General features: G+C 44.7%; 2 protein-coding genes across 4 annotated transcripts in view; one reads left to right on the top strand and one right to left on the bottom strand.

Annotated features, from left to right (window-relative positions):
- Positions 1-21203, top strand: part of LOC110533612 (rho GTPase-activating protein 7) — an 80090-nt gene extending 58887 nt beyond the window's left edge. For both annotated transcript variants that reach the window (XM_021618003.3, XM_021618005.3), the window contains exons 2-14: positions 3462-3533; positions 3665-3746; positions 3907-3970; positions 4364-5718; positions 5838-6011; positions 8855-9014; positions 11919-12117; positions 12316-12529; positions 14350-14464; positions 15151-15372; positions 15670-15887; positions 16267-16440; positions 20168-21203. In XM_021618003.3, coding sequence (XP_021473678.2) covers positions 3462-3533; positions 3665-3746; positions 3907-3970; positions 4364-5718; positions 5838-6011; positions 8855-9014; positions 11919-12117; positions 12316-12529; positions 14350-14464; positions 15151-15372; positions 15670-15887; positions 16267-16440; positions 20168-20264 — 3146 coding nt within the window. In that variant the 3' untranslated portion in view covers positions 20265-21203. The remainder of the gene's footprint in view (positions 1-3461; positions 3534-3664; positions 3747-3906; positions 3971-4363; positions 5719-5837; positions 6012-8854; positions 9015-11918; positions 12118-12315; positions 12530-14349; positions 14465-15150; positions 15373-15669; positions 15888-16266; positions 16441-20167) is intronic.
- Positions 21204-23997: 2794 nt separating this feature from the next.
- LOC110533611 (arginine--tRNA ligase, cytoplasmic) overlaps positions 23998-26569 on the bottom strand; it is a 30321-nt gene continuing 27749 nt past the window's right edge. For both annotated transcript variants that reach the window (XR_016483643.1, XM_021618001.3), the window contains one exon: positions 23998-24246. Coding sequence is in view for 1 of the 2 variants with exons in the window: in XM_021618001.3 (XP_021473676.3) it covers positions 24137-24246 (110 nt within the window). In the remaining variant the exon portion in view is untranslated. The remainder of the gene's footprint in view (positions 24247-26569) is intronic.

Genomic DNA, 26569 nt, shown 5'->3' with positions numbered 1-26569 from the left:
GACATTGTTTGGAATAATAAACTCTAAAAGTGCATCGAATTTACAGAGTGGGTTGTACAATATCACACGAATTAGAGGACGTATAGTATCATACATCTTACCCAGTTGTACAATATCATACGATTTGGATGACGTAACAAATCAAACATCCTGGAGGGCTTACATTATTATACTACTTTCTCTGAGACCAGACTGCTGGTTGTGTCATAACAACAATAGAGAATTAAAAGGAGAATTTACGTTGCTGGTTAGAACTGTCGACAAAGGTTCTGAGAATTTACGTAAAACAGCCAGCGTTCTGTCCATTCTGTTTTGTTTTGTTATTTTCTATCTGTTCCATGACTTATGGGGTCTTCAGCAATCAAGCTTCCGGTTTACATTCAAAGGTCAAAGGTTGGTCATATGTCAGAACATATACATACTGTACATTCATCTCTGACATGGTTAAACATCTAACCAGGCCACATCCCTAGCACTCAAAGTTACAGTTCTCAAATCAAGTTCAGAGACATTTGAGGTTTTCAAAATGCTTCTACACCTCACTTGACACTTGCCATCCCAGTTAAAAGCAGAGGACTGCTGTATTTGCCTTCCACTGAGACTGTCAAATCTAAGTCTAAGATCTCTGGAGGGACATTGAAGATCAGAACCATGTAAGCTGTCAGAGCAGAGAGATGTTCTCATATCACACAATGGCTTCGAGATTATTTTCTTGTGTCTATCAATTCATAGAGGCGTTGGGATTCTGGAGAGGTACAGCTAGGCCTCTAGGCCTGGAGGACCACACAGTAGTAGCACTTTATAAGGTGACTCCAGGCATTGAGTGACTGTGTGTAGTGTGTGTTGAGTGTGTGCTGGGATGCCACTCTGGGAGGCAGCTTGAAGGCTGAGTCAAGGCTGGCCTGAGGTGAAGACCCCTTAATCACTATACTGCTGTCGTTGCTACCTGCACACATCACACACACACACACACACACACACACACACACAGAATATAGCATCATTATCCCGGTCCTCTCAGACCGCTGAAACATGCGACTTACTGGCACTGCTAGGGAGGGAGCGGTCTAATCGAGGGCATACATCTCTTATCAGAACCCAGAGCCCAAAAGCACAACTTCTTCCAACGCGGCCTGAGGTATTTGGAAAAGGAAGAGCCTTTCTCTGCTTGCCCTTATTAAAATTGGAAGTCTGATATAACCATGATTGTATAACAGTCATACACAGTGCATACAGTGGTGGAACAGTGATGAGTGCATGAATTGCAGTAGGCGCTGTGAAGTTCATTGGTAAAATCCCGTACGCCAAAAACACTATTTCTGGCTGTCTTAGGCCTTTTTCAGCCCTGTGATGTCATTCTGACCGCTTGTTTGGGTAGCTAACAGTGTAGTTACATTTCAGTGCAGGATGTTATGAATAGGGAGGTAACAACATATGCTTACCTGCCTTTTCTGTGTCTGGCACCATAGGCTTAATTTGACCTGCCTGACAGGCACATTCAGACACCCCTGGATTTAGAGCCTCAGTCACAGTTATTTGAAACTATGTGATACTTCAGCAGGTACAGCTGATCCTCTCGCAAAAGTCACCCCACCCCACCTCGTCCCCATCCAACCCCACACTGAGACAGGAACAGAAGTCATCATCCTCTAACACTAACAGTTAGTGATCTGTCCTAGCTGTTGATATGATGAACCCTGGTCCGACCAGTAGAGTTCTTATTCCCTGCGTCAGAGGGGTCTTGTGATGACTGATGTTCGCAGTTAATTTTCCCCCTGTTTACATATCTCAGCCATCTGCTCTGTGTAGCTCAACCTCCAGCTGTCTTCGCCTGACCCCCATGGCCTGGGAAAAAGACACCTTATTCCAAGAACTCTCTTGTTCTTTCTTTTCATTTTATCACTCTCTTTATCGTTCTCTCTTGTTCCCTTTAATTTTCTCATTCACTCTCTGGGTTTCATGGAATACCAGCGAGTTCAAAGAAAGAGTGTGCTTCTTTCCTTCATCTGTCGCTGACAATGCTGTGTTAATGGTGGGAGTTAGCTGATAATGTGTTAGCAGATGCTGTGTTAATGGTGGGAGTTAGCATATGCTGTGTTAGCAGATGCTGTGTTAATGTTGGGAGTTAGCAGATGCTGTGTTAGCAGATGCTGTATTAATGGTGGGAGTTAGCAGATGCTGTGTTAGCAGATGCTGTGTTAATGGTGGGAGTAAGCAGATGCTGTGTTAATGGTGGGAGTTAGCAGATGCTGTGTTAATGGTGGGAGTTAGCAGATGCTGTGTTAATGGTGGGAGTTAGCAGATTCTGTGTTAGCAGATGCTGTGTTAATGGTGGGAGTAAGCAGATGCTGTGTTAATGGTGGGAGTTAGCAGATGCTATGTTAATGGTGGGAGTTAGCAGATGCTGTGTTAATGGTGGGAGTTAGCAGATGCTGTGTTAATGGTGGGAGTTAGCAGATGCTGTGTTAATGGTGGGAGTTAGCAGATGCTGTGTTAATGGTGGGAGTTAGCAGATGGGTGGAACCTGAACAGAGGGGACATGAAAGGCTGTGTGGGGCAGAAGGGACTTCTGACGAATGCTTACCTGCCTTTTCTGTGTCTGACACGCATACACCACCGTTAGCCAATTAGGAGCAATTAGGCTGGCCTCTCCCAAAAAGCCACTTAAATATGGAATCCACAGTAGGGCAAAACTGCACCACTGTCCGCTCTACGGCCGTTGTTATTGGTGTTTTTTTGTTGACAAACAGAGGTGGGGAGCTTTGGGGAAGCTCCCTGCATCAAGGGAAAAAATTGTGCGTGCAATTATGTCAGAAGGAAAACAGTATTTGTTGCTTGCAGTAACTTCTTTGTTGTTGTAATATCTCAAACGGATATGGCAGATTCACTATTAAGGATTCCAGCTTTAACGAATACCCTCTCAGAGATGACAGCAACATGAGTGTTGCTTTAATTTTTGTCCGCAATACTTTTGCGAATGTAACTAAAGTGCAAAATAGCCTGCTTAATATATTTGCCCTCTTATTAAAATGGACCGACCAGAAATGATTATGTCCGATCGCTGCAACAAGGTCGAGAGCCATGCGTCTTCCGAAACACGACTGTGCCAAGCAGCACTGCTTCTTGACACACTGCTCGCTTAACCCGGAAGCCAGCCGCACCAATCTGTCGGAGGAAGCAGCGTAAAGCTGGCGACCGAAGCCAGCGTGCATGCACCCAGCCGCCATAAGGAGTCGCTAGAACGCGATGGGACAAAGACATCCTAGCTGGCCAAACCCTCCCCTAACCCTGACGACGCTGGGCCAATTGTTCGCCATCGTGGCCGCTGCGACACTGCAACACAGCCCGGGATCGAACCTGGATCTGTAGTGACGCCTCTAGCACTGATCAGTGCCTTAGACCGCGGTGCCACTTGGGAGACTAATGACCTTAATTGAATTTGAATATTGTTTTGTTTGCAGAGATCGAAGCAAAGGAGGCTTGCGATTGGCTAAGAGCGGCCGGCTTCCCCCAGTACGTGCAATTATACAAAGGTAAATACTAAATATGAATTCTCTCAAGCCATCAAGCACAATCTATTACAGTACAAACCACATCCACATGTTTGCTGATCCATAGCAAACAGTGTCATATCACACTTTCATTTGCCTTGTTTGCCTTTCAGATTGCAGGTTCCCCATTGCTATAGACTGGGTAAAGAGTGATCATGGTTTCCTGGATAAGGACGCGCTAGATTCCCTCTGCAGGTGAGAAGCAAGACTTTCCATCCACTCTCTCCTCACCAGCACCTCCTCATAGAGAGAGTGTGTGAGAGAGAAAAATAGAAAGAGAGAGAGAGAGAGTCTGTGTTGGGAGTGGGTCTCATGCTGCTGTTTTTGTTTAACCGCCATGCCTCTCTGCTTCCAGGAGATTAAGCACTTTAAACAAATGTGTGGAGCTGAGGTTGGAGCTGGGCAGATCAAAAAGACGGGTGAGTGAGAGTGAACACCATGGAACACCAACATGGCAACTATGTCAGAGCCACCGGAGGAACCAGAGGAAAAGCTCCTCGTTAGAATTTATCGCTTTCATTTCCACTGATATTGATGGCTGGATAGATAGAGTTTTGAGGGTTGGTGGAGCTAACTTCATTAGTCCCTGTTTGAGAAAGTGAGGCAAAAGCGAAAAGAATTAGGGCAGAAACTCATCTAGAATTAATAATGTTGCATAATAATCAGTCTCAGTCTAGTTATCTCAGAATGTAGTAGTCTTTGTGAAAGATATCTCTGAAGAGTTACACGATGTCCAGAAATAGATGCCCTTGTTTTTTTGTTGCTACATGGCTTCTTATACAGCATCTTAATTGTCTGCTTGTGATTCTCAGGGGGAGGGGTCAGAGGATGAGGAGCCCTGTGCCATCAGCACAAAATGGGCCTATGAGAGGCGAACAAGGCGCTGGCGTCGCCTGGAGGGAATGGGCTTCCTACATTCACCGGACAGCCAGGGCATGTCCCTGTGTGACGCCAACGACCACCACGAGGTCTACTCCCTCCATAGCACCAGCAGCACAGAGAGCGAGGGCTGTGAGAGCCCCAAGACCGCCATTGATGACCAGGAGACCAGCGGGAGCTCTTCTCGCTGCTCCTCCATCAACAAGATCCCATCCCTAGACACTTCATTTAGCGGGCCTCCCTCCCCAGGGGGTGAGACGCCCAGTTTTAGCAGCGCTGAGGAGCGCTTCCTTGACAAGCCCCCTAGGAAGAAGGGCCCCAGTCTGCTGAGGAAGATGGAAAAACTGCGTCTGAGGGGCACGTCCAACCTCCACTCCCCCACCCACAGTGGCCTCAGCAGGGCCAGGCTGGTCATCTCTGGCCCCGTGCTCCAGGATAGTCTGGATGTCGAGCACAGGCTGAGACGGCTTCAGTGTCTGGATATCTCCACCCTGCGGCACAGGGATAGGGACCGTCCAGGCAGCCAGGCCTCCTCCTCACCTTCCTCCCCCCACTCGGGCAGCAGCAGCCCCAGCCCTTCAGAGAGCAGCAGTACTGTCAGCACCCCCAGCCCCATCACCAGAGTACGCAGCAACTGCCGGGTCCGAGAGCACCAGGACTACAAGAACGACAGAAATAACCACGAGAGCCTGGTCTTCCAGATCCCCCAGGGGCACAAGCCAGGCACATTCCCCACAGCCCTCACTCACAACAACTTCCTGTTGCCCATAGACAACACCTCCATCAACTGGAGGACTGGGAGTTTCCACGGGTACCGCGGGAGACGGAGCAGGGGATGTGCAGCGGCCAAGGACAAGGATTCCACCTGCTGCAGCTCCCTAGCCTCATTGGACCACCGGGCCAGTATCTATGACAACGTGCCGATAGGCCAGGTGATTGGCCAGGAGATGGAGCATCATGGGGAGGCGGAGACGGGGGAGATCAGCGAAAACGATGATGTCTTCTCCGCGCTGGACAGCGTGATGGAGCGTATCATCGGCCTACAGCAGCTCGTCAACACCTGGACAGACAAACTGTTGGAGGACGGTGAATCGGAGACTAAGCGCCACTCCACACCCTCGCCCTGTCCCTCGTCCTCCTCCAATCACATCCACCTGGAGGTCAAGGAGGCAGAGGATTTGGGGCCAGGAGCCATGGAGGGGGAGGGTGAAGGGGATGAGGAGAACCTAGAGAAGGAGTCTGCGGATGGAGATGACCCTGAGGCACAGTCACCACCATGTAGTATCAGGTGAGAGCAATGTCAGCTGGTCTGAGTACTCATTAAAAAGTCTTTATTACTCTATCACCCCCTCTCTGAGCCCACATTAATATGGCTGCCATTCTGTTGTCTGTTGTGTATGTATGCAGACAGAGCCAGCACCACTGGTCCAGCGAGCAGAGTCTTCCATCAGTTACCCCCAGCGGCTCAGGAGTCGAGGCCCAGTCTGTTTCTCAGCTTCACCTTCTGCAGAAACTCTCCCTGCTTAAACTCACTGCTCTCATGGACAAGTACTCCCCATCTAGCAAGCAGGGCTGGAACTGGTAAGGAATGGGAAGGGGAGAGGGAGGGGGAGAGGGAGAGATGGAATGGTATGGGGAAGGGTGTGGAGAAAGAAGTAGGGAAGAGGATGAATGACCAAAATTAGGAGGAGAGCAATGAGGGAGAGGGGAGGATGGGGAAAGGTGGTGTGGAAGAGGGGGGGGAAGGGAAGAGGAGGAAGATTAGAGGCAACTTGTTCAGAGGTTAATTTATTATTTATGTGAAGCTGCAACCTTGCCGTGCCTCTCACAAGACAAAACACAGAATGCTTCAAGAGCAATAAACCCCCCTGCCGAAAAATAATATTTATAAAATTCAGCGTCTGAAAGAAATGACAAAGTATGACCTTCAGCTTAGAAATTATAGACAGCTTCTCTTAATTCCTTTTTGGTTAAGGTCTGTGGTGTACACTCCCATCTGGCTCTTAGAGGGGTGTGTCTAGGTAACTTTTCTGGCATTGGCCAGGCCTCTCTCTCTCTTATTTAATTAAAGGGAGCTTGGATCCCAAACAATTTTACTTTCTGGCAAAACATCGGTTTACATTTGGGAAAAGTGAAGTGCTTACACATCCCAATGTTTCCCTGCGTTTTTAGTTTGTTATTGATTTGAACGAGGCAGGCATGTGCTTACCATCTGCTAGAATTTGGTGAAGTGTTTCCAGCGCAGGGCAAAGACCTATGGCCTATAGAGTACACTAATGAAAGATATGGTGGAATGTTAACTCAAACATAGTGGCTAGGAACCTTTCCTCTTGGTGGTTAATGGCCGTGACCTCAAATAGCGTTACATAGGAAACAGGTAATGATGCATGGGAACCATAGATGTAACATGCGCCCGAATACAACAGCTGTAGACCTTACAGTAAGTATTTCACTGTAAGGCCTGTTGTATTCGGTGCATGTGACAAATAAAATGAGATTTGATAGAGATAGATAGAGGACTCATCTTCGTATCTGTCCCATTATAGCGTCTGTGACAGCATCTCCATTTTAAAGTAGTCCATTTTCTTATTTTTCATTGGCTGATTGCTCCCAACTCATAGGAATCCCCACCCAGTTGACTACTTTAAAATGGAGGAAGCCCTCAATGGCAACGTCCATACTAAAATGGGTTATATCCATGATGAGTCCTCTATCTATCTCCATGATGGGAAGTCAACACATCCCAATCTGTCAGAATGAGTTTTGCTTTCATTGTTTGTAGCTATTTCCTCACCCATGTTTCGAAATCTGATCTCCTAACCTTGGATCCCCCACGGATCAATTAATAAAGTGTTTGACATTATTCATTTGTGTAGGGAACTGGAGTAAAAGTGATTGCTTAAAGCGGCAATCAGCAGTAGAATCAATAACAAAGCGTCTCCCCAGCCTTGTTTGGGTGAAAAGCTTAGGGATGGGGCTGGAGAAATGTAACCACTCTCAAATTCCTAGACAGGGCTATGGATGCAAGGACTGGCCATCCATTATATCAAAATTGTAGTTTTAACCATGCTTTGAGGCTATATAGTGTTTGTTTGCATTTACTTTGTTGACAAACATTGAGGTTTTGGGGTACGACAGTTGAAATAAGCTCAAGAAGGAATGTATAAGTTATATGCTTCAAGAATCAATTTCTACATATAATTCATTTTGATGTAGCAATTGATGTAGCATCTGCTGAGTTCCCCTTTAAGGCAAAATGACAGGGTAATTGACTTTTTGAGAGCAGAGTAATTGGGCTATTTGTTTTAACAATCATTGAGCTAACTACAAAATAAATAACCTACTCCTTGTTCTCATCGCTTTCCCATTGATCCTGAGCTTCAGTATTCTGTACAAGTTTCATTCCAGATAACTGTTTTCTTATTTGCTGTGGCCAAACACCTTTCCCCTTGGCTTTGTCTCTAATGAACAAAATCTACATGTGGTTATTACCTAGCAGGGAGAGGCTGGGGCTCCTCAAACACATGACCAAACAGGAAACTCTCTCTCCCTCACTCACACAATTACATGAAATCATGAGCAGAACACCATTAAGCTAATGAAATGAGGTGGACGCAGAAGATATGTTTTAATTGAACAGCTGAAGACTAGAATGGAAATGCAGTCCGTAATGGGAGAGAGCACTATCAAAGAGAAGCATGCTGTATGAACATTTGTGAATCTAATTCCAGTCGACTCATCATACATTTGATTGGCTCTGAAGCTAGCTATCTCAAGGTGCCTGAACTTTGAGAGGGAGGATTTAAATTGCCTTCATGTTATCTTCTTGGCTACACTGGCCGTTACCATGGCAGTCACTTGCTGGCTTATGAAAACACTCGCTGGGCTTTAAAATAAATATCCTGTCAGAGTCGTACACAAAGTCCTCTGCTAAGTGCATATGTGAGTCTTGGTCAGATACCTATGTAGGCTCCCACTGGGCACAGACGTGAGTTCAACGTCTATTTTTGATTTACATTGGGTTGAGTTGTCAACTAAGGTGAATTCAACAAATCAAAATCTACAAAACACTGGATTTAGGTTAAAAAAAAAAGACACATTTACCTTACATTGATAACTTTTTGCTAATACAATCAGTTTTCCACATTGATTCACTGTCATTACATATCATTTTGTTTCTGAAATTACATGGAAACCACGTTGATTCAACCAGTTTTTGTCCAGTGGGTTCTTACATATTGTACAAATATGCAATGCAGTGTTGTTTGAAGTAGAACATATTCAGAAGGAATAAAATACAATGCAACAACTTTGTCATACTTCTGTAAAGTTGCCCTATCTTCATATAACTTCAAAACAAAAACCTCTTTACCTTCAAAAGCAACACTAGAAGTCTATCTTGAATTGTTTGTCTCTCCCCTCAGGACATTCCCAAAGCCTCCAAGGAAGACCAAAGCCCCAGAGCTGAAGGGCAGGAGGGTGTTTGGTGTACCCCTCCTCCACGATGTGCAGCAGACAGGGGAACCACTACCTTCCAGCATCCTCAAGGCCATAATTTATCTGAGGACAGAGTGTCTCGATCAGGTACTGGACTTTAACCTCCTGTACAACCAATATACAGTTGAAGTCAGAAGTTTACAGAATAATAGTAGCAAGAATAATAGTAGAGATAATTATTTATTTCAGCTTTAATTTCTTTCATCACATTCCCAGTGAGTCAGAAGTTTACATACACTCAATTAGTATTTGGTAGCATTGTCTTTAAATTGTTTCACTTGGGTCAAACGTTTCAGGTAGCCTTCCACAAGTTTCCCACAATAAGATGGGTGAATTTTGGCCCATTTCGCCTGACAGAGCTGATGTAACTGAGTCAGGTTTGTAGGCCTCCTTGCTTGCACAAGCTTTTTCAGTTCTCCCCACAAATGTTCTATAGGATTGAGGTCAGGGCTTTGGGATGGCCACTCCAATACCTTGACTTTGTTGTCCTTAAGCCATTTTGCCACAACGTTGGAGGTATGCTTGGGGTCATTGTCCATTGGAAGACCCATTTGCGACCAAGCTTTAACTTCCTGACTGATGTCTTCAGATGTTGCTTCAATATATCCACATCATTTTCCTGCCTCATGATGCCATCTATTTTGTGAAGTGCACCAGACCCTCCTGCAGCAAAGCACCCCCACAACATGATGTTACCACCCCTGTGCTTCACGGTTGGGATGGTGTTCTTCGGGCTTGCAAGCCACCCCCTTTTTCCTCCAAACATAACAATGGTCATTATGGCCAAACAGTTCTATTTTTCTTTCATCAGACCAGAGGACATTTCTCCATAAAGGACAATCTTTGTCCCCATGTGCAGTTGCAAACCGTAGTCTGGCTTTTTTTATGGCGGTTTTGGAGTAGTGGCTTCTTTCTTGCTGAGCGACCTTTCAGGTTATGTCGATATAGGACTCGTTTTACTGTGGATATAGATACTTTTGTAGCCGTTTCCTCCAGCATCTTCACAAGGTCCTTTGCTGTTGTTCTGGGATTGATTTGCACTTTTTGCACCAAAATACGTTCATCTCCAGGAGACAGAACACATCTCCTTCCTGAGTGGAATGACGGCTGCGTGGTCCCATGGTGTTAATACTTATGTACTATTGTTTGTACAGATGAACATGGTACCTTCAGGCGTTTGGAAATTGCTCCCAAGGATGAACTAGACTTGTGGAGGTCTACAATTTTTCTTATGAGGTCTTGGCTGATTTATTTTGATTTCCCCATGATGTCAAGCAAAGAGGCACTGAGTTTGAAGGTAGGCCTTGAAATACACCCACATGTACACTTCCAATTGACTCAAATTATGTCAATTAGACTATCAGAAGCTTCTAAAGCCATGACATAATTTTCTGGAATATTCCAAGCAGTTTAAAGGCACAGTCAACTTAGTGTTTTTTAGGGCCTCCCGGGTGGCGCAGTGGTTAAGGGCGTGTACTGCAGCGCCAGCTGTGCCATCAGAGTCCCTGGGTTCGCGCCGGGAGGTCCGTGGGGCGATGCACAATTGGCCTAGTGTCGTCCGGGTTAGGGAGGGATTGGTCGGTAGGGATCTCCTTGTCTCATCGCGCACCAGCGACTCCTGCGGCGGGCCGGGCGCAGTGCGCGCTAGCCAAGGTTGCCAGGTGCACAGTGTTTCCTCCGACACATTGGTGCGGCTGGCTTCCGGGTTGGATGCGCGGTGTGTTACGGCTGGTTGGGTTGTGTATCGGAGGACGCATGACATTCAACCTTCGTCTCTCCCGAGCCCGTACGGGAGTTGTAGCAATGAGACAAGATAGTAGCTACTACAACAATTGGATACCACGAAACTGGGGAGAAAAAGGGGTAAAAAAAATAAAAATAAAAACTTTGTGTTTGTAAACTTCTGGCCCACTGGAATTGTGATATAGTGAAGTATAAGTGAAATAATCTGTCTGTAATCAATTGTTTGAAAAATGACGTGTCATGCACAAAGTAGATGTCCTAAACGACTTGCCAAAACTATAGTTTGTTAATAAGACATTTGTGGAGTGTATGTAAACTTCCGACTTCAACTGTATGCAGTACTGCTCATGCATTATTAAAACCAGAGAGATTGAAACAAACAATAACAAAGCAGTTTTGGTAATGCGCCTAGGGAAATGTAACCACTCTCAAATTCATCCATTATATCCAAATTATAGTTTTAACAATGTTGTGTGTTTACATTTATATTGTTTACAAACATTGGTGTAAAACAAGATTATATGTTGGGTTCTGATGGAGTACGACAGTTGAACTAAGCTCATGAGGCATTTATAAGTTATATTCTTCAAGAATCAATAGATCATTAATTTTTAAGTCCAAAAATACATGTAGCAGCTAAGGATTCTAGCTTTATAGGGACAGTTCACCCAATATCAAAGTTGGTTAGATGGTTTCATACCTCAAAAATGGTCTAAAGTCAAGCTTACAGTCCTGATTCCATGCCATCTACAGTGGGCTCTCTACATAACATAACGTCATGGAATATGGACCACAGTTGACAAGGTACTTAGATTCATGGGGTGAACTGTCCCTTTAAGATTGCGAAGGACACCCAGGTCTGGGCCATCAGCTATTCCTCTCCAACCTATTAACATCGGTGTCATGCATTGATACTACGGAGTACACAGCACCTGGGTTGAATTACACCCCCGTGACACCTTGACATACTGTAAATTGGAGTCATGGTTAAACACAGTGGAGGGTCCTATACTGAGAACAGAGACAGATGAGCATGAGGAATGGGAGGTCCGCTTTCATTTATCTTCCATGTTGAGGGTGGGTTATGAGGTGCTTTAGAGGGATCTCCTACTTACAAAGATGAATGGAAGTTATCCTAGTTCGACAGGACTTAGGATAGCCTCCTACATGAGTCTGACCTGCCATCCCGGCTTTAAAACTCCCATTCCACACCACACGCACACACTCCTAACCCTCTCATCCTCTCAGGTGGGTCTGTTTCGAAAGTCGGGGGTGAAGTCTCGTATCCAGTACCTGCGCGACATGGTGGAGGCGGACCCAGAGGCCATGTCCTACGAGGGCCAATCAGCTTTTGACGTGGCTGATATGGTGAAGCAGTACTTCAGAGACCTACCAGAACCTGTGTTCTCCAGCAAGCTCTGCAAGTCCTTCCTGCATATCTACCAATGTAAGAGAATAGAACTTACAACACTGCTTGGGCCAGTACAGTAAAGACTGGATTGGCTAAACATGCAAGAAAGGTTCAAATGCTGGCTAAGTAGGCAGACTGAAACCAGTTTTGGACAGTTTTATAGTATAAGCACAATGAGAGAATCACAAAGCAATTCTATCCACATACTTATGTGTCTCACTCCCACCTCCACAGACTTCCCCAAAGACCAGCAGTTCTGTGCGGCCCAAGCAGCCATCTTACTCCTGCCTGATGAGAACCGTGAGGCCCTGCAGACACTCCTCCTCTTCCTCCGAGATGTGGTGGGCTGCGTGGACGAAAACCAGATGACCCCCACCAACATCGCTGTGTGCCTGGCCCCCTCCCTCTTCCATCTCAACACGCTGAAGAGAGAGGACAACACAGCAAGGTACGGTGCTGTCTCCTGAGGAGGAGGATGACGTCAAGTTTCCCCTAGACTCTAGGGTCTTACTCTAGATGCTGATCTATGCAGTTTGGGAATTTGAACCATAGGGGTTGAGGTTAGGATTGGAGGATGGTCCTGGTCAATGTAGCCAGGTACAGTCCACTGCCTCCTGGGGAGGAATAGGACAAAGTCAACCCCTAGATGCTGATATAAGAACACTTTTGGGGTTTTCAACCATAATGGTTGAGGTTAGGATTGGGGGAGTGTAAGATGATCCTAGATCTGTGAGTAAGAGCAACTTCTAGACTAGCAGAGGTCTGGGGGTCTTTGTCCCACATTCCTAGTTAGAACTTCCTCTTACGTTGTTGCATAAGATTACTCCGGTGCACATTGCTTTGCATTCATCGCTACAACTGCAGGTTTTCATTTGTCTGTTTGAAATGTTGTGTTTGTTTTTCCTTCTTCTTACGCATCAGATTCATGTTAAAGTGTGGAGTTAGGTTCTTTGAGTTCCCAGAGATTACATCAACTGTAGTAATGTAGCCAAAACCCTATTTCCCTGTGCAGTAATGAATAGCTGTCGGATGGGTTTAGTTTAAAGGCAGCGAGAGAGAGACTTATGTAACCCTGCATGAATCGCCCATCTGGACATAATTTCTCTTAGATAGAGGAGATATTATATATTTAATACTGTTCAGCTGGTTACTGCAAGAGAAAGAGAAAAGGGGGAGAGATGGGTGGAGGGAAAGAGAGGGGAGGGAGGGAGAAAGAGAAAAGGGGGAGAGAGGGGTGGAGGGAAAGAGAGGGGAGGGAGGGAGAAAGAGAAAAAGGGGAGAGATGGGTGGAGGGAAAGAGAGGGGAGGGAGGGAGAAAGAGAAAAGGGGGAGAGAGGGGTGGAGGGAAAGAGGGGAGGGAGAGAGAAAGAGAAAAATGGGAGAGATGGGTGGAGGGAAAGAGGGGAGGGAGAGAGAACAGGGGGAGAGAGGGGTGGAGGGAAAGGGGGGGAGGGAGGGAGAAAGAGAAAAAGGGGAGTGATGGGTGGAGGGAAAGAGAAGGGAGGGAGAGAGAAAGAGACGGTCCAGGTGAGAAACAGGGAGACACATTTGCACATGATTTATTTTTCAAAACACATCTGTCTATGAACTTAGCTTTTGAGTTTGGCGCTCAGCTCACAAGACTAGTTATCTGTAGTTGTTGGCAAAGATAGACACACAAAACACACACAGTTCAGCTGCACACACACTGCTGATACCCGGTATTCTGACAGCATGTCTAGAAGTTCCAACTTCACGTCGAAAAGTTGCGTGGTGGACCCAGTGATGTCGTATCGCCAGTCAGAGACAATAGACCACCCCCCTCGTCCTTCTCTTCCTTGTGCTAGGGCAGCAGTCCAGTGGAGCCAGCGGGCTCAGCCATTACCCCACAGGCTGTAAGAGCAGAGCACTGATGGAAATCAGAACACAACACACTGGAAACAGAGTTCTGCCTTGATACACGTCACACTCTAACACTGGAAACAATGACTAGAACAAATCAACTCCACTCCAATGGACTGTTGTGTTGTGGCACATTGTGCTTCTAGGATACAGTGGCGTTAGTAAATATTTTGCTGTTTTGCTTTGCTACATATTTGAATTTGTTTGGAAGTCGATGCTGACGTTGCTTTTTACATTGAATAACAGTCCCTTTTCTCAGTTTCTGCTTGTAAGGGTCACAAATGAACTGCATAGTATGAGTCTATGGAAGCCTAGTATAGCAATAGAAACTGTACTCCATATATTTTCAACTCTGATGTAAAGACATTTCCTCTTTCTCTGACCTAGGTCAAGCCACAGGAAGTACAGCCTGGGTAGGCCTGACCAGAGGGACCTTAGTGAGAACCTGGCTGCCACTCAAGGCCTGGCCCACATGGTGACGGAGTCCCTGTGCCTCTTCAAGGTACACACTACAGTAAAGTTAGGGTACAGCCTGTTCTAGCCACACTAATCCACATCACATGTGTGCACAGCATGTAGGTGTTACTGCCAAGACCCAGCAGAGCACACACCATTCTCTCATGAGTGTACTCTCTCTGTGCAGTAGTACGTAGAGTACATTACAAAAAGCAGACAGGCACTTTTCCTATTGTTCATAACCCGACTAGTAACCGGAAGGTTGCAAGTTCAAACCCCCGAGCCCCGAAGGTACAAATCTGTCGTTCTGCCCCTGAACAGGCAGTTAACCCACTGTTCCTAGGCCGTCATTGAAAATAAGAATTTGTTCTTAACTGACTTGCCTGGTTAAATAAAGGTTAATAATAATAAAATAATAATAATAATCTGCAGGGGAAATTAAATGAGGAGGCACTTCATCTATGTTATTCAGTTCAGTCAGTTAATTGTATTGACTTGATTATACAGAATAAGAATATCAGAAAATGAGAACATGAATGCCAACAGGCGATTAATCACCATAGCTTCGCTTAATGCAATAGTGTATCAAATGATCAAGAAGTCATATGTAGTTTCTTGTGACAGACGTTAACACGCAATATTTGGTTCTGGTTGTCGAGATGAAGTCATTGGTGGCCCTGTTTGTGAAAACGTCAAGCTAACTCTTCCTCTCTCTTTCTCTCATCCTTCCAGCTTCCAGAGTTCTGGCCGGGCCAGAGTGTGAGCAACCCCAGTGAGGAGGCTGTCTGGGTGGATGTGAGTCGGAGTTCGCCCTCTCAGGGTGAGGAGGAGGAGCAGGATGAGAGGGCCAGACTGGTCCAGACCACCCAGCACCTGTTGAGAGAGGCCAGGGAGAAGAGTAGAGGCTGGGAGTCCTGCTCTGGACCAGACAATGTGGACCTGGCTTTTAAGAAGGTGTGTGGTGGAATCTGATGGAATTAATGAATGAATTAATGAATAAAATAAAATGAATGAATACAGTGACCAATAAAAGTTTCTGACAGCAAGCCACTACCAAAACAACACCTATAAAGAACAGCCGAGACTAACGAAAGGTTAATTATGTATGAGTCAACATAAAAACATTCTCCAGTGAGTCAGACACATTAAGCACACAGAGCTTGAGCTGAGATGTGTGTGTGTAAGAGGGGTTATCAAGGGTCAAAGTCACGTTCTCACACTGGGTCTCACCACCTTGCCCCCCCATACCAGGTCGATGATGGCTGGCCCCTACGGTTGTGGAAGGGCTCTGTTGAGGTAGATGCCCCCCAGAAAGAAGCCCTCCAGCGGGTCCTGAGGGAGCATGGGCACTGGGAGAAGACCCTCAAACAGTCTGCAGTAGTCCAGACACTGACCAAGGACACCGAGGTCTACCGCTACCTCCTGCAAGGCCTGGGATCCCGGCCGCCACAGGAGCACCTGCTGCTGAGGTAATGAGGTGTTACCAGGGCGACGCTGCATGGGTCTTTAGGCAGGCTGCTGACTCTGCTGCTTAAGAGTATACGGGACAGAGGAGTCAGGGACAAACAGAGTTTAGCTTGGACTTGAATACTCTGGCTAAAGTTGTTTTGAAATGGTGCCTATTGTTGTTGTACTAGTGCTACATTTTGGCATCACAGTGAATGAAAAATGAAAAAGCTAGTTTAGTTAAGTTACATTAAAGTGTTGGGGTCAAAGAATTGTTGACTGTTTACTCAAACACCCAGTCAAATTGTAGCTGAATATCTGAGGGGCTATTTCTCACGCCGCTTGAGTCTGAAGTCTGTTTTTAAATTAACCAGAATAATCTCCTATCATTTCCCCATGCAGGACCTGGCAGTCAGACCTGTCGGCTGGTCCTGCTTATGTGTCGGCTGTGTCTACAGAGCACCGCGAGGCCCCCATGGAGGGGGTGAGAGCCCAGGTCCTCTCTTGCCTCTACCTGGTAGAACCCCTGGGGGCTAAGAAGTCCCGACTTACACACCTCTGTCGTACAGATACAAGGTAGGAAAGACTGAGGAAGGGAGGGAGGGAGGGTAAGAGGGGAGGAGGAAGTGAGAGGGAGGGTGTGAGAGAATATGAAAGATTTGAGAAAATGCAGAGCCTTTAAAAAATATATCCAGAGACTAGCTTATTCTTTACCTTCAGTATCTCAAGTGCAATCCCAGCTTCTCAAAAGAGACACTCAAATAGAGAGAAAATAAAGAAATGAACAGAAAGAAGGGACCCCTTGTGTACAACTTGATTTAGCTCTCTTCAAAGTTCTCTCTAGATTTTCTGCTTCTTACATGATCAATTTATTCCCTGCGTGGTTCTGCTGGGTTATTCTGTAGACCCCCGCTATTTCCATTTGTTTCAGCTGATTTAATGAAACAAGCCAGGCAATGGAAAACAGGTGTCTATAAGCAATAGGAGACAGAGAGAGACAGAGACAGAGAGAGAGAGATTAAATGAAAAGATGACAGAGGGAAGTCAAAAGAGAGACTGAAAGAGAATGAGGGGAAAGTAGAGGGAGTGTGTCTTATACTGAAATATATTGTACTGCTCCAATGGACCAGCATCAGTGGAAGTAGTTGACTACTCACTTAGCCACACTTTCATCACACTAGGAGTTTCAGTAAGGCAGCATAGTGAGATTTGAACGAGACGGTTTGCCAACAAGACAGATTCACACGATTATCTCTGCAGGTTTTTCTCACTTCATTACATCAGAACTGAGCAGCAATGGAGAACATCTCTGCCTTGTTCTACTCTCTTTAAATACTCATAGAAAAGAGCTTGGCAGGCTTAAAATGTATTGGCTTTATTTGTAGTGCCAGTGGCATTAGACAATTTTTTTTATTGTCACACACCCGATAGGTGCAGTGAAATGTTTTCCTATTATCGATAATAAATTCACTGGTCTTCAGTCTGCTAAGCTTAACAGCGAAGGCCAATGAGACTGATCCAATCGGAGGATATAGAGGAAATTGAAAGTGAAAGAGTCTGTCAGTGTGTCTCATGCAGCAAGGTTTGGTTGCGTTCCAGGCAGACTATATTGCGGTATTGCTACATGCAGCAATGGTTGCTTGTCACGTCACTAGTTATCCATTAACTTGTCCAGCGATTGTTTTTGTTGATATTTAGAAAGGTTGCCTTTAAAATGGATGAGTTAATTGCATGCTACGGTGCGTTTCCATTTAGTCATTTTGTGTCGATAAAAACAGCTGCACGTAAGGACGTCCCACCATAAATAAAAAGTGGTTGAAGTGTTTCCATGATCTATTTAGGCAAGTTGCACATTAGGCCTAATAAATTGGTGACAGGCTATTCCCTCCCACCTATCTGTTTCATGTCTCAGGTAGTCTGCGAAAGCCAGCATGGATAGAATGCAATACTTGACAAATATTTTCCATAATTGTAATCCTTCTTACGTGGCAACATATCGCCACAGTCCATGCCATGGTGAAACTTGCATTCCTGTAGATTAGAAATAATTGGATAGTGAAACTTGCCAAGCAAACAGAAAAGCAAGATGAAACAATTAAAGAACTCTTGAGTCAGGACAATCCTTGTCCGGCAAAGAAACATCATTTCTATAGTTGAAAAAATACACTGCTCAAAAAAATAAAGGGAACACTTAAACAACACAATGTAACTCCAAGTCAATCACACTTCTGTGAAATCAAACTGTCCACTTAGGAAGCAACACTGATTGACAATACATTTCACATGCTGTTGTGCAAATGGAATAGACAACAGGTGGAAATTATAGGCAATTAGCAAGACACCCCCAATAAAGGAGTGGTTCTGCAGGTGGTGACCACAGACCACTTCTCAGTTCCTATGCTTCCTGGCTGTTGTTTTGGTCACTTTTGAATGCTGGCGATGCTTTCACTCTAGTGGTAGCATGAGACGGAGTCTACAACCCACACAAGTGGCTCAGGTAGTGCAGCTCATCCAGGATGGCACATCAATGCGAGTTGTGGCAAGAAGGTTTGCTGTGTCTGTCAGCGTAGTGTCCAAAGCATGGAGGCGCTACCAGGAGACAGGCCAGTACATCAGGAGACGTGGAGGAGGCCGTAGGAGGGCAACAACCCAGCAGCAGGACCGCTACCTCCACCTTTGTGCAAGGAGGAGCAGGAGGAGCACTGCCAGAGCCCTGCAAAATGACCTCCAGTAGGCCACAAATGTGCATGTGTCTGCTCAAACGGTCAGAAACAGACTCCATGAGGGTGGTATGAGGGCCCGACATCCACAGGTGGGGGTTGTGCTTACAGCCCAACACCGTGCAGGACGTTTGGCATTTGCCAGAGAACACCAAGATTGGAAAATTCGCCACTGGCGCCCTGTGATCTTCACAGATGAAAGCCGGTTCACACTGAGCACATGTGACAGACGTGACAGAGTCTGGAGACTCCGTGGAGAACGTTCTGCTGCCTGCAACATCCTCCAGCATGACCGGTTTGGCGGTGGGTCAGTCATGGTGTGGGGTGGCATTTCTTTGGGGGGCCGCACAGCCCTCCATGTGCTCGCCAGAGGTAGCCTGACTGCCATTAGGTACCGAGATGAGATCCTCAGACCCCTTGTGAGACCATATGCTGGTGCGGTTGGCCCTGGGTTCCTCCTAATGCAAGACCTCATGTGGCTGGAGTGTGTCAGCAGTTCCTGCAAGCGGAAGGCATTGATGCTATGGACTGGCCCGCCCGTTCTCCAGACCTGAATCCAATTGAGCACATCTGGGACATCATGTCTCGCTCCATCCACCAACGCCACGTTGCACCACAGACTGTCCAGGAGTTGGCGGATGCTTTAGTCCAGGTCTGGGAGGAGATCCCTCAGGAGACCATCCGCCACCTCATCAGGAGCATGCCCAGGCGTTGTAGGGAGGTCATACAGGCATGTGGAGGCCACACACACTACTGAGCCTCATTTTGACTTGTTTTAAGGACATTACATCAAAGTTGGATCAGCCTGTAGTGTGGTTTTCCACTTTAATTTTGAGTGTGACTCCAAATCCAGATCTCCAAGGGTTGATAAATTTGATTTCCATTGATAATTTTTGTGTGATTTTGTTGTCAGCACATTCAACTATGTAAAGAAAGAAGTATTTAATAAGAATATTTCATTCATTCAGATCTAGGATGTGTTATTTTAGCGTTCCCTTTATTTTTTTGAGCAGTGTATATTTAGCAAGCAGTAGAGCTTCAGAATGACATGTGGAGTTACCTGATTCAACAATCATAATTTATTTGAAAAAGTTTCCATTATCGTTTAATAATAAAATAAAGAAAGTTAGACTAAAGAAAAAATACACCTGTTGAACAGATAAAAATGTTGTCCATCTTTAGAACATTTCTGGTGGTTAAAAGCGTTGGGCCAGTAACCAGGTCGCTGTTTCCAATCCCCGAGCCGACTAGGTGAAAAATCTGTCGATGTGCTCAAGCAAGGCACTTAACCCTAATTGCTCCTGTAAGTCGCTATGTATAAGAACGCCTGCTAAATGACAAAAATGTCAAATGTATCCTATATCTGCGGTTTCCATTACACATGTTGCAATAATTTGCGACATTGCTTTTGTAGAATAAACGTTGGTCGATGGAAACCTGCAGACTGACTGATATGGTTTGGTCTGGCAGGCAACTGCAGTGTAGTCTGCCTGACATGTGGCCCTTGTGTTTCTCCGACTGTCTCATCTGAACCCTGGTGATGCTTCCTGTGTACTAACTTCCTTTTCCTGTGTGGTTTCCAGGGGCCGGTCCCAGGAGTGGCACAACAGAGTGAGTGGACACCTACTGGCTTCCAACCTGCTGGCTATCAGGGACTCCTTCAGACCTGACCATAGATAGAACAAGATCTGAGTCATAGTCCCGAGACAGAGCCCAGGCCTTGTCGAGCCAAAAGAGGAGGAGAGAGGAGAACAACACAAACAGATAGACAGAAGCCTCCAGGCATACAGCTGTAGCAGAGGAAATGAAAGAGGGAGTAGAAGGCAAGAGAGGGGGGGGGGGCTGAGAAGTTGTTTTATACCCGAGACCTGATGTGAATTCCAGAAGCGGACTCACAGCAGGGGTCGTCTGATGAAGTGTTCAGGCGGAGGCGGCGGAGCTTTGCGTTATCAAGAGTGACTCGGGAGCCTGTCACCGTAATGAAATGTCTCATCCCATTTAAGTGACTGTTTCAGGCCTAATGCATGGCAGGGGGGCCTCCGGCAGAGAGTTAGAACAGGGCCTTGTGTGACAGTTCAGTAGAAAATATACCTTTTTGGCGATAAAACCCTCGGTTGGTCACACTTTCAAGCAGGGCAAAGTCAAGGATTTAGGAAAGCCTCGTCTTGCAGTTGAGAACTGAGGAGATTCTCTTGTACATGTGCCATTGTGACAGATATCCAGTGAGGCAGGTTGCGGTCCTCAAACCTGTACTCTGTAAATTATTTTACTGTCAAAAGAATATTACTTAATTTTACTTGTATGTGTGTATATTTGACTTGACACTTCAGTGTTGCTCTGGCTTTAAAAGTGTCTAATGTTGTAAACTTACAAATGTATGACAGTATGTTTATACATGTACATATTCATAAGTGTGCTTTATCTTGTTCAATTTATTATTAAATGGCTTTTATTTCTTAAAATGATTAAACAAAATGTATTTAGCAATACTAAGAGATTTATTTAAATATTGTTTTTCAAGATGAAAAAAACTGCAGCGTACCTTTCTTTGTAATTAGTGTGCTGAATTGAAATGATACATCAATAATGACAACTGATTAAAATGTTGATTTCTCTATAGCCTTCTCGCTTTTGTGTGTGTCGTGATGATGGCCTGCTTGAATCCCAGCCAGTCACACTGATTGTTCCCTCTGAAGACCCTGAAATAGCGAACAGCCAGAGGAAGATGTGTCACACTGCTTCCATCAGAGAAGATTTACAGGTCTGGGCTTATGATGTTCATTTCCAAAGACAAACATTCTCTCTCCCTGTTACAATACACTTAGGAAATAATTTATGCTGTCAAACTGCCCACTCGTGTCATATTTGCATAATTTTCATTTGCATATCGTAGTCATCTCCAAGATCACATAATTCAATCCACTTTAAAACACTTAGTACTGAGGCATTGGCCTAATATCAGGAATATGCTGAATAACTGCATGAGAATGGGAAGTAAAAATATCTCACATGGTTAGGCAATCAGGCTGGATATAAAAGATGACTGTTGGAATTCCTATAACAGTCTTGAATAACAGCAACGTATAGCATATAACAGCGCTAATGACTGGCGAAGATTTCAGATTGGGTTCAGGTAAATCCATTCCATAAGGTTGCGCAATCAGGAAGTGTCTTGACAACTTGATGACTAACTCAAAGGTCAGAAGAGGTCATGATGGAATCAGGCCAGAAATATTACTCAACAGATCCTTGACGCATAACCTCTCCTCTCACCACCTAACACTTGGTAACCTAGTAGTATAGCACGAAAGACTGGGATGTGACTACAGTCCATGGAAATTGAAGTAGACACTTGAGGAAAAACACATTAATTTTGTGCAGTGAAGTCACCTGGCTGGCTGACCCAGAGGGGCAGAATAAGATGGAACCATAGACTACTGCTGAGGGATCTATATTCCTATTGTTAATGCACGTGCTATTGAAGCTTGGTGCCAAAACAACATGGCAAACCATTTTCCTCCTGAAGCCTCTGTCAAAACTCCTTTAGAATATTGTCCTTCAACCAGGGACCTGCACACCAAAGTACCCATTTTGTGGAAGACATACATTTTTAATAAAGGCACTGGGAATCACTTTGAGGAGCGTCTATAAAGTCATGCAGTGAAATGATAAAAGATGAATACAAATAAAGTGTATGGATATTTAATACGTTCTGGTGATGGATCATACACAGAGACTTCCTCTTGGCAGTTTATGAGCTCAACTCGAGTTTGGAACAATATTATATTGCTCACCTCGCGGCATCCTTTACAGCATCAGTCCATCTACAACAGTGCATAACTTTCCCATGGGCATACACAGCCTTACAATTAAAGTCTTGAGGGCTGCCTCAGAGAGTGAGATCTATAATTTATCATCTATAAAGAGTTTGTTCTCTAATTTAGTGAGCCTGCTAACACAGAACACTTAGTTGAAAGAGACAGAGAAAACAATGTTGGTTTTGGGGTTATTCAGGCTAGTCCAACTTCATTTGAGAGGCTAATGAGTATAGTTGAAGGCCGCAAGTCTAATGCAACCACATGCTGTGTCAAACTCAATGAAACCCTGGCATGGGACAAAAGTCCTCACACAGTAATGAGTGAAGTGGAAAGCCATGGTGGACACCCTATGCTCCAATGGATCTGAAAGTACCAACTATGTAAAGCCAGTTAAGGCACGAGCTGTGCAAAGTCTTAGATGCACCTTGTTAATCGAACCTGCACAGAAAATATGGTATTTTACAATGTAGCTCCAACCATAACAGCATGGGCTATTTGGCATCGAAAGACAAACCAATCAGTCTTCTTGCTATTTCTCCTTCCCCTTGTTATCATGTGTAATTTAGAACTTCAGTCTGGTGTAATCGACACCTGTGGGTCCACGGCTACCTGTGAAATGAGTCAATAATATGCAATGGTCCATTTAGCTGGCCTAATCTACCCCATTAATCACACAGCTGATTATCAGGATGGGACAAGGCATTCACATCACTGGTGTTCATTTAACCTTGGCATGTATGGAAATAACCAAGGTGAGGAGCTACTACCACTGTCACCGGGGGGAACAACGGTTGTCCCCAAGTCTCTGTTGCTGGATAAACACTATAGGAAAAACTGAGCCTAGCCAAGCCAAGCTGTACTGGGCTGGCCTGGTTATGGATACACCATTATTGTTGGAACCATGCTGAAAAGTACAATGTGAAAATAAAATAGAGCCAACAGTATGGTTTGGGTCAGCCATGTAGTGTGAATCAGGCATTTAAATCTCCACTGTATGAAAATGATGGAGTCTAACAAAAATATATAGCATTGAGTATTGACATGAAAGTGGATTGAAAAGTATGAAAAATATGATTCATACACCACTGATTCGCAATTTTTTCAGGAAAAGCAAGAGTCTTCACTTCTGTCTCTCTGTCCTCAAGTGACCAATAACACAGGTGCCTGGGTTTCAAATATATAGACTTGGATGACAGATGGGATAGCTGGACTAAGACGACAGAAAACCTTCTGTCAACTTCAAAGGCAAACGTCCCAAAAATGATACTCAAATTGTCAAAATAATGTGCTCTATTTAAGCGACACGCTTCAAGAACGAATGGATACGTTTAGCTACTTAAGCTTCCTTTTTTGGACATTTCCCTTTGCGATCTACAGTGTGCTGGATGTTTCTCTTGTATTTCATCTGAAATAGTGTTTATTGGTTTACTACAATAAACCAAGATAAAATGTAACACCGCCATCTTGGACCCCATGTGCAATGATTGAGCTGTAGCCCAGGTCAGTATTGCTGTTTTGGCAGCCTCTCCAGCCATTCCTCAATCTCTTGGTATTCTGACATTTATATGGAGAAAGATGAGCATGTTGCCAGAGCATTTTTTAAAAACTTTTTACAAGCAGTATTTTTTATTTGGTATACAGTAAAATCCCAGGTGACATTAATGGGTTGAAGAATCCCCCCCCCCCTCTTGTAGTCTGAGGAGTTGGGAGGACGGCATGGTGATGTCACTGAAGTCACATCCTGGAGACCGGGTTGATGCCCAGGATGTCGAAGCCTTTAGCCATGATGGCGGCAGTGGCGTCACACAGGAGCATTCTCCACATGTTCACTTTCACCACCTCACCTGTTGAGTGAGTGAAAGATGGGTAAACACATAGATCTTTGGATGAAATAACCTATCAAATTCCACTAAAATCACATAACATTGCTTAATAACAGAAGTCACTAAATAGACATGATGCTATGCAATATTCACAACTCAACGATCCATGGGGCATATTGCTACATGATGAGAAGATCCAATAGAAATTAAAGCTGCAAGCAGTGTTGACGGAGTTCAGCTGTGTGCCCATTGTGCCAGGACAAATTGCCCTGGGATGACCTACTTCTTTACTGTTTACCACACTTACCAAATCAGAACTCAAAAATCAAGCTTTTGATGCATTTTGGACCCGTTTCAATGATGTTGACTTCTTTAATTTAACGTCTTCTTCTCCAGAACCGCTGGACTGATAGACAACATATTTGGAATATAACATCTATGGATGCACATCTTAAAAAATGCACTATTTTCCAAGATGCCAACTGAAATAATATGGCCGCTATGAGACAATGAGCTTTTGCATGAATGGTTTTTCCCTGTACAACAGCACCACAATGTGGCCAAACTGAACCATACTTTACAGGTTAGCTAGACTCATAACCTTGAGCATGTGTTCTGAATTTCATCACTGTGTCAAACAGATCAAGAGATATCAAAATGTGCCCGTTATAGTGCCACCGTGTGGTCAATATAAAAAGTGCTTGTTTGTTGTTTTTTTTTTACCTCTTTTTCGTGATATCCAATTGGTGTTTAGAGTGTTGACCCATCGCTGCAACTCCCGTACGGACTCGGGAGAGGTGAAGGTCGAGAGCCATGCATCCTCCAAAACACAACCCTGCCATGCCGCACTGCTTCTTAACACACTGCTCGCTTAACCCGGAAGCCAGCCGCACCAATTTGTGGGACAAGGACATCCCGGCAGGCCAAACCCTCCACTGACCCGGACGACACTGGGCCAATTGTGCCTCATGGGTTTCACTGCGATGCAGTCCCTTAGACTGCTGCGCCACTCGCGAGGCCCCAGTTATGCTGAATCTTGACAGTGTTTGCCACATGTACCAAGTTTAATTACACTACAAATATCCATGACTGATTTATAGGCATTTATGTGTGAGACCACGCCCATTTGAATGTTTATTGGTCAGTAGAGGCCATGTTGTTTGACATACTAGCCTGGAAAAAAGTACTTTGAGACACCTTGGTCCTTAGATGCCAGATATCAAGTTTTCTGCAGATCGGTCATTTGTGCTAGAGTAGCAACGTTTTAAGCCTTTTTCACAAAATTCCAAATGGCAGAAAATCCATCATGACGGACTTTATGGGTCCTTGAGGTAAATGTGTTCCTTGTGAGCAGAGAGATCTACATACTACATTTCAGGACTCCAGCTCAAAACGGGGTGAAGGGCGTGAGCTTTCAAAGCTGGCATTTTCAATCACTTCTTATAGCGCCACCATTGGCATGAGAATGCATGAGAGGGTGTAGCCCATGGGCTTTTACCATCCTGCCAAGTTGGGCCGTCCTAGGCCTTACCATATCATGGGAATTTGCATGTTATTTTCCTTGGGGGAAGAACCCGGTATAATAATAATAATGAAAGCCAACAAAAGCAATATGGTTTCACCAGCTTCGCTGCTAAACCCCTAATTAAGATAGTAATGAGGGGGAGAGGGCAAATTACACAGACGGGACATTAAGGACATGGACGTCATTGTAATTGACAAATAATACCATTTCCAAATTAATTTACACTAAAACATGTCGTCCCCCACGAAGTGTACCTATGATGAAAATGACAGGCCTCTCATCTTAAGTGGGAGAACTTGCACAATTGGTAGCTGACTAAATACTTTTTTGCCCCACTGTATATGATGTTATTGAGAACCACCCATAGACTATTTGTATGGCTAAAACCCAAATGCCCTTCATTGAACTGTAACTTACTTACTGAAGGGTGGAAAACAAGCTGCCATATTCATAACAAAAGACAATGTTAAACGGAAAAGGTTAACTTTACACTCGTGTGAATTGGTCTATATGGATTGGGCTAAATTGAAATGTTTCTAAGAGAAGAAATATTAAATTTATAAACATGGTAGCAAGTAAAAGTGAACAGATTATTATTTTCTATTTTCTTAAAACTGCATTGTTGGTTAATTTAAGAGCTTGTACGAAAGCATTTCACGGTAAGGTCGACACCTGTTGTATTCGGCAAATGTGACAAATACAATTTGATTTGAGTTTGGATATTATAGGGAAATTATTCAAACAAAATTGAGGACAACAGTTCACCTGACAAGACTGAATCCAAACATCACTTTTCATTTTGTGCATTTTACATTTACT

The sequence above is a fragment of the Oncorhynchus mykiss genome, chromosome 10, assembly GCF_057628025.1.
Source record: "Oncorhynchus mykiss isolate SJ-2025 chromosome 10, ASM5762802v1, whole genome shotgun sequence".
Classification (NCBI taxonomy): Eukaryota; Metazoa; Chordata; class Actinopteri; order Salmoniformes; family Salmonidae; genus Oncorhynchus; species Oncorhynchus mykiss.
This window is presented reverse-complemented; position numbering and strand designations above follow the sequence as displayed.